Source organism: Cajanus cajan, chromosome 11, assembly GCF_000230855.2.
Source record: "Cajanus cajan strain Asha chromosome 11, NIPB_CcT2T_4, whole genome shotgun sequence".
In the NCBI taxonomy this organism is placed as follows: domain Eukaryota; kingdom Viridiplantae; phylum Streptophyta; class Magnoliopsida; order Fabales; family Fabaceae; genus Cajanus; species Cajanus cajan.
In genome coordinates, this window is record NC_138527.1 from 28,261,934 (window position 1) to 28,270,636 (window position 8,703).

Genomic DNA, 8,703 nt, shown 5'->3' on the forward strand with positions numbered 1-8,703 from the left:
GTGGATTCACCCGTCTCTCTTCGGCGGACTTCTTCACTGAGGACCAAGTCACGAACATCATCAAACTTTAACTTGTTACTTCCTGAGGAGCTACTCACAGCTGTGACAGTAGCATTCCAACTTTCTGGTAGGGAAGAAAGAAGTATTAAAGCTCGTACTTCTTCATCGAAATTGATTCCAACTGAACTCAACTGAATTGTAATTGTGTTGAGTTCGTTTATATGTTGCGCTGTTGATGCACCTTCTGTCATCCGTAGGTTGAACAACCGCCTTATCAAGTGAACTTTGTTTGCGGCTGACGGCTTTTCGTACATGCTGGAAAGGGCCGCCATAAGACTAGCTGTAGTCTTTTCTTTTGCAATGTTGAATGCAACATTACGGGATAACGTCAAACGGATGGCTCCGAGAGCTTTTCTGTCTAGAAAGCTCCACTCATCTTCCTTCATAGCTTCTGGTTTTTTGCCCGTGAGAGGTTCGTGCAAGCCTTTCTGATACAAATAGTCCTCTATTTGCATCTTCCAAAAGCCGAAGTCTGCACCATCGAACCTTTCAATCTTCATCTTGCCTTCGTCCATTGCCATCACTCCTACTGCTTTTGAAGAAAAGCTCCCCCACTAGTTCTCTGAACTGAGATCCCAAGAACAAGAGAAAAAAAAATCTTTTCTGATGTGGAAGATCAGACACAACTGCAACCACAGAGCATACTAAGAAAAATTTTACTCTAACCAAATCTTTTCTGATGTGGAAGATCAGACGCTGCTGCAACCACAGAGCATACTAAGAAATGGGCTCTGATACCAATTGTTAGGAACAATGGCAATAAAGGAGAGAAGAGAGAAATAAACAATACTAAGAAGTATTTGTTTTGGTGCATTTGTAAACCTTACATAAGCTTCCTTATATAACAAAAGTGAGGCACACCATCTCACAATACTAAGCAATGTGGGACTAAGAAAAACACACTACAAAACTTAATCAAACTACACAAAAATAACACAAGTCGCTCACAATCTTCAGCATTCAACATCATGAGTCGTGGCAGCATAAAAATACTACTTGGTAGTTCAAGTAGCCATTTGCATTCATTGAGACCCAGGAATTTGAGTCCAACTAGTTTTCCAATTGAAAAGGGTAAGCCACTTATGCCACTATTACTCAAATAAAGTGAACGTATGTTTTCCATCTTCCCTAAAATTTCTGGAAAACTCACGAGACTTGTGCAATTCCTAAGGTACATGATTTTAAGAGAAGTTAAGTTCATGCCACGCGGAAGAACCCTAAGACTGGTGCAACAATTAAGATTCAAATATTCCAGTTTTTCAAGGAATCCAACGGAATCATGAACTTCAACTAAATTTGAGCAATTAACAAGAAGCAGTTTCTTCAGATTTGGTGCTCCAGACATGTCAGGTATTTTCTTTAGCAATTCACATCAACTTAAGTTCATTTCCATTAAAGACTTGAATTTCTGCAAAATGCAAAAAATAACGTAGTAACTAATTTATGAATTTTCAAATGGACTTATAACTTAGTAATATCCAAGACCAAATAAACATAAGAATAATACCATGTTCAGTTGATCCTTGAATGTAAAGGAACTCATAGGCAAGTCCAATATGACAAGTTTCTTTGAATCAAAATTAGCAGGCAAGGATGATTCAGGATATGCGCTCCATTTTAGCACTCTTAAACTTTTTGGGAGAGCACTAGGTCCTCTAGAAAAGTGAGCATTTTCTACCACCAATATTTTAAGGTTTTCCATCTTCTCCAATGCGGTTCCATCCCATTGCACTTCTTTAACTTTAGGCAAGTGTAGCATGATGATTTCAGTTTTATCGGATCCCTTTAAGACATAATAGTCAAATTAGGATAAAGTTTTCAATTTATAAAGTTGAATATCTTGTTCTGTTTGAAAACACAGAATATCTTTAGAGATAAATAAGCGTTGCACAATGCACATACCTTGTTCTGTTTGAAAACACGAAGAATATCTTTAGAGAACCATAATCTACTACGTTCACCTGGTTTTGAGGGTGATTCAAGCCGTACAATTTCTTTACCCATACACTCAATCAAATCATGCATTCTCACATGAAGTTGATCAATTTTTATCAGACATTTATTAATCAACACCCCAATAGCATAATCTGGAGAAGAGCCACAACCGCTATGTAACGTGTTTTTGACATCACTTAATCTGTATCCTTTAAAGAAACACGCAATGTTTAGAAATATTTCCTTCTCAAAATCCTCTAAACCATCATAGCTTACCCTTAAGATTTGCTGAATATTTTTATGAGGAATTTTTTCATAAGCATCTAATGCTGACTTCCATTGCAACTTTGTCTTACCATATAAATCAGAGCCTATTATTTCCAGAGATAATGGTAGGCCATTAGAATGTTGCAATACTCTCTTTGAAATGTCCAAATAATCAGGATTAACCTGCTTTCTTTTGAAAGCATTCCAACTAAACAATTCAAGGGCCTCTTCATGATTTAATCCTTCCACTTCATAGGTTATTTCAACACCATAAACATGTAGCAAATGGATATCTCTGGTTGTGATAATAATTCTGCTTCCAGGACCAAACCATTCTAGTCCACCTGCAAGTGCTTGCAATTGCACCAATTTGTTGACATCATCCAAAATCAAAAGAATTTTCTTTTTACGGAACTTATTTTTAATTATTGGGATTCCTTGCATTATATTCCCCAACTTGGTGTCTTTCTCTCCAACTATGTCATAAAGAAGTTTTTCCTGAAGTTGTACCAGCTCATGCTCCATTGTTTTTTTTCCAATGTCGGCAAGAAAACAAAGGCCTTCAAATTGTTGAGCAATGAAATTGTATACTGCACAAGCAAGTGTGGTTTTTCCAATTCCACCTATTCCATAAATTCCCACCACGTGGACCCCATCATTTGATTCAACATCTAGAAGTGATTTTACCTTTTGTATGCGAGACTCTAACCCAACTGGGTGATGAGCAACATGTAAAGTGTTTCGGTTGATCCTTTTACAGACCTCTTTAATGATCTCTCCAATGAATTCATATTCGTACCTGTCCAAATAATAATAAAAAAGAATGATATTAGTAAGGATGTTTAAAATCGAACCAAGTCAATCATAATACTGAAAATTGATCCAAAAATGAAAAGTCGATAAAAAAATTGAAAGCTTGTGGAGAGGCTGAATGTAAAAGCCTCTACACTATTGCTAACCATACAACAAAAAAGTTAATTTATCAAACGAGGACTTAAAAGACACCTTTGCAAAATCATTATCTTTTTAGTCACACTTGTATTTTTTCGAGATTATACTTGATACATTTTCGTCATTTAAACTATTTGAATCTACGGTGAAACTTTTTAAAAGTTGAAAAAATATTATACCACCTTCCTTATTCATAAATAATATTTAATTTGTTAAACATATAATTATCACTATAAATAATAATTATCACTATAAATAAGAATTAAAATGTCAAACAAAATATTTTTCTTAACTTTATCAAGAATAAATAATAATAAAATTACTATTTTTATTATCCAAAAGATATATCTACATCGAATTAATCAAAATAATCAAAATGTTAAAAATATAACTTTTTTTCTTCTAATATTACCTATTTTAATAATAAAAAATTACTTGTTTATATCCTCGTAAACTGAATAATATTATGTAATTTTCTATGCTTGTTTTAGTGCTATTTATTTTATTGGTCGGGACATTGGAATTTCTTTTAGTCAAAAAGGAATAGATTGGGATATATTGTTAATTCCATCTATAGATGTTAAGCTTACAGAAACCCTAAACCCTAGGCTCATAGTGATCCCTAAGCACGTCACGTGTGCAAACAAAAGTTGAACGTAGAAAGGGTGCGCTAGAATCTCCGCCTTGTGCCTCACATTCTATCACTCTACCATCTCACCTTTCTTGCCGCCCTTCAAGTTGTCAGGTTCCATCATGGAGTCACCCTTGTTGCGCTAGAGGACAACACTACTGAGTCATTAGGTGGAGTCAGAAGCGGCACTGTGGAGGTTTAGGAAGTTGGTGCCGTTGTTGGAAGTTAACGTTGGTGTTAGAGTAGTTATTGCTGTTGTTGGCAGTGTTATTCGTGTAATGCGTGTGGAGAAGGGCTGTGAAATGGTGAAATGGTGAAGTGGAAGGTCTTTGGGGTTGGGGGTACCCATGACTTTGTGCTTGTGTTTGTGAAACTATAAGTATTGACCCTTCTATTAAGTCATGATCATTAAATCTACAAAATTTTTCGAATTGTATACAGGTAAGACAGATATTCTTTCATTTCCATCCCCAAACATTTTCAATTTCCTTGTAAATTAATAAAAATATTTCATGATTTGTTGTAATCATTCTTTATCAAATCATATGAATCTATTTAATATAATCAATAAAAAATATATATAATAATTGTCATATATATATATATATATATATATTTCATATCTTTATATTTCAAAATGATAGTTATTATATTACAAAATTTTAATTTACATATATTAAAATATTATATAAAAAAATATGAAATTTCAACATTGCATTCTTGCAATTCTTTTAAGTTATTTTTTTTTTTTTATCTTTTTCAAAAAAAAAATCTAACTTAGAAGGATATGTCATATCTTCTCCATATGTAATATAATTATAAAAACATTGTCATTCATTATTTTCTGTTTTATTTAAAAGGTATGGTAAGTATATATATCTAAATTAATTTTTCTATGAAATTATGAAATAATGTTAGTAGGGTTTAATAAATAAATATACTCACGCATTAATAAAGGCAGGTATGTGGCATTGGTATTCTCATCTACTATGTTATTATTTTAATAAATAATAATTAAATATTATTTATTATTTTTTATAACTAACATTTTAATCAAATTATATCTCTTAATTATGATTATATGCGGTTATACTAGCCCAAAAAAAACCTAACAACTTAAAATGGTTAGTCCACAACAATCAACATTTCATTTCGGTGGGGGCTTCGCAATATATTATTTACTATAGAAGTTCCTAGAGAATTCATTAGAAGAATGTTTTCAACAAAAATAGTTTGTTTTTGTATGTTTATACTATTTTTCCAAATTAATCTCACAGATATATATGATTTAGCCGAATATCTAAGCGATTCATATACAATATCTTTTTTATTTATTGAGGGTTCTAATAATTGATATGCTTTTACAAATAATTGAAATTCAATTTCTTGATTTGGATCCTTAATTTTTGAAAACTTTGAAAGCCTTTCTATATTAAGCTCTGATCAATAAACCTACAAAACCCTTCAAATTGTATTTGATTCAATCTAGGTATTATAAACATTCCTTTATTTCCACCCCAAAACATTTTCAAATTTCTTGTGAATTTTATAAAAAAATATTTCACAATTTACTACCATTCTTTATTAAATCATGAATCTATTTAATATAATCAATAAAAAATATATAATAATTGTCATATATTTATTTCATATCTTTATATTCCAAAATAATAATTATTATATTACAAAATTTTAATTTACATATATTAAAATATTATATAAAAAATATGAAATTTCAATAAATCGTTCATTACATGGGTACATGTCTAGTTATAACTAAAGAGAACAATCTAATGACTAACTACCAATGTTGTATTAATGATTATAACATAATTGTGAATTCTAACTATCAATGTTGTATTAATGATTATAACATAATTGTGAATTATGTTTTAATCATTAAACGTAATGATATCATTTGACAATTATGTTATAATCATTAATACAACATTGATAGTAAGTCATTAGATTGCTCTCGTTCACATTTTTTAGTTTCTTTCTTTGAAAATAAAAATTAAAAAAAAAAAGTGTTAAAGTAATTATTATCATTTAGTTTTAAAATTTTACGGTCATTTAATGGATTATTTTTCAAGGGATAAAGAGATTAAGAAAATTGTCAAATGAGAGATATTGATTATATTCTAAAATAAAATATAAGAAGTGTAAGTTTAATTTATTTTATTTTTTAATAAAAAAATAAATGATTATAACTTGATTTGTTTTAATTGTCTGTATTTCATTCAACAATATTTCGATTCAAATTTTTTCAAATTGAAACTCAACAAAAAAACTAAAAAAATATATATAGATTAAGTTGTTTATTCTAAAATTCAAATTCCAACTACGTTTAATGGAAAATTGGTGCCTAAGAAACTCCCATAATAAATTAAATTAGGTAAAATCAAAGACCGAAATTATCATGCTAAATTCGTGCCTAAGAAAATTAAATTAGGTAAAATCAAAGAGAGTTCCATAAAACTCAAATAATTCTAAAAATTTTGATACAATAATTATTTTTCACACTAATATTTATATTTTTAAATAATATGTTTATAACTACAAAAACTAGTTTGATACAGTTCAAATTTCATAATATATTTAATTTAAATAAATACTTAATTTTTTTTATTTGATTTAAGTGATTTTTAAGTTAAAAATTAAATCAATCTATATTAAGAGCATTTAAAGATGAGATAGGCTAAGTCAGACATTGAATATATAAGTTGGATCTGTTTTACAAAATTAAACCTTAAATCTGATCTATTATCTATCATATACTTTTATTATAAGCCTTGTCTGATATTTTTAATATTTCATTTGACCTATTAACCTATTTACAAGTCTATTTTATCTCAATAATGTTAATTAGACTAATACATTTAATTTTTAAAAAGTTAACAAAAAGCTTTTTTTTTTAATTTGTGTAATAAAATATAATTTCTTCAATATTATTAAATTTAAAATTTGAAATATATACAATATCACAAAGCGGGGAAAAAGTGAATCCTTTTCTATTAGAGGAACAATTTATGCATAATCATGTATGTCGGCGTACAAGCCTACAAGTCGATAAATCTATAATGAAAAAAGATAATGATATATAAAAATATTTTTAAATATTTCTTATATTTAATTTGGTATATTACAAATAACTAACTCATATTTGAACAAATTAAAATAGTTATGCTAACAATTTGTAAATTAAAAAAAATTCATTGTACATGGACTGATTTCAAGGGTACCAATTACATATATAATAACACAAAGAGGGAATAAATAAAATTATTTTTTGTTAAAGGAACAACTCATGTACACTTACACAAACTATGATAAAAGAGAATATTTTTATTCAAATAATATATATAGAGAGAGAGATGAGAGTTATAATTACACCGATGTAACTTTTATTAAACATTACACCGCTTATATGTGAATTTTGTAAATTCAACCGTTAGATTGAAAGTTTATATCACTTTATATATTTATATCAAATTTTGTTAAAATTGAATAACAATTTAAAAGTAATTAACGTGTTCATATTTTAGTATATTTTAAAATGAATATATTACGTCAATTTTGTTTTATAATAATGAAGTATCAAATCATCTTGGATTGATATAAAATTTTGTCATATGATCTAAAAGTAAGGAATTTTTAATCTAAAGATTGTATTAATTTACAAAATTTATAATTAATATAAAGTTATTGAGTAGTGTAGTATTTAGTAAAAATTACATCGGTGTTATTATAATCCTCCTCATATATATATACATATATATATATATACACTAATTTTTATTATATTATATAAATAAATAGATTGAACTAAAACTTTTTTTATAAATTTAAACTTAATCTTTTTATTAAAAAAATCAGAAATTTTAAAGAAAATAAATCACATACTTTTATTTAAAATTTGACTTATTTCTATCTTTAGAAACATGACTCAAAGAAATTATAGTATCCTACAAAATAATAATATTCATATGAAAAGAATGATTGTTTGCTTACCCATGTTTGAAGTGCCAACCAGATAGATTAGCTACTGCTTGCAAAACTGATCTCCATTTGTTCACCTTGTTCTTGTCATTAATTCTGCTTTCATGCTTGGCTAGTGCTTCTGCATAACTTCCTTTCTGATGTCGCACATCGGATGGATTCACTTTATAAAAAACAGGCCAAACCAGCTTGTCCTTATGATTTAAGCACTCCATGATATTCTCAAGTTCTTGTAAACAAAAAGTTGATGATGCATAGTTTTCTGAAAAAATCACAATGAAAATCCTAGATTGTTGAATTGCCTTCAACAAAGCTGGTGTGATTTCTTCTCCCTTCTTCAGCTCCTCATCATCCAGGAAGGTGTGGATTCCCTTTCCATCCAAAGCATGAAAAAGGTTTCCAGTAAAACCGGTGCGGGTGTCCTCCCCCCGAAAACTGAGGAAAACATCATAAGACCATTGATGGGCAAAGGAAGAGGATGTTGGATTAAGCATGATGTCCATGGCAGTGATTCTTGAGATGTGTGAGGATGCAATCGTTGACTCAGACGAAAACTAATGTCTTGCAGTGTCCTAAGGCTATCTCCTTGTTTCCACCGATGATGAGACATGATTGCCACACATTATAATATTAATATTTTACAAAACAAATTAAAAGAAGGAAATAAAAACAAAATATAGAGAAAGTGGAAGGAAGTAGTTAGGAAATAGTTAGGAAGACACGAAAACAAAAATTAAGACTATATTTTGATACAAACCAACGGTTTTTAGAATTTTTTTTATTAAAAAAATATTTTTTAATAAAATTTTTTAATTTTTTTTTAACTTTTGTATTCAAACATATATTAGACGGTGTGAGAT

General features: G+C 29.0%; 1 protein-coding gene across 1 annotated transcript; it reads right to left on the reverse strand.

Moving 5' to 3' along the window:
- Positions 1-840: 840 nt before the first annotated feature.
- LOC109800345 (disease resistance protein RUN1) lies at positions 841-8,492 on the reverse strand. Its single transcript, XM_029271584.2, has 4 exons — positions 7,856-8,492; positions 1,963-3,061; positions 1,568-1,843; positions 841-1,468 (listed from the first exon to the last, which is right to left on the reverse strand). The coding sequence occupies exons 1-4, from the start codon at positions 8,344-8,346 to the stop codon at positions 1,433-1,435; spliced, it is 1,902 nt and encodes a 633-aa protein (XP_029127417.1). The 5' UTR covers positions 8,347-8,492; the 3' UTR covers positions 841-1,432.
- Positions 8,493-8,703: the final 211 nt, after the last annotated feature.

Bases quoted from the DNA above. Each gene is read 5' to 3' on its own strand.
- LOC109800345 (XM_029271584.2), bottom strand. From the start codon at position 8,346: ATGGACATCATGCTTAATCCAACATCCTCTTCCTTTGCCCATCAATGG. The intron at 3,062-7,855 runs GTAAGCAAACAA...TTATTTGGACAG, and splicing joins GGTTGGCACTTCAAACATGG to GTACGAATATGAATTCATTG. The intron at 1,469-1,567 runs GTATTATTCTTA...TGCATTTTGCAG, and splicing joins TCAAGGATCAACTGAACATG to AAATTCAAGTCTTTAATGGA.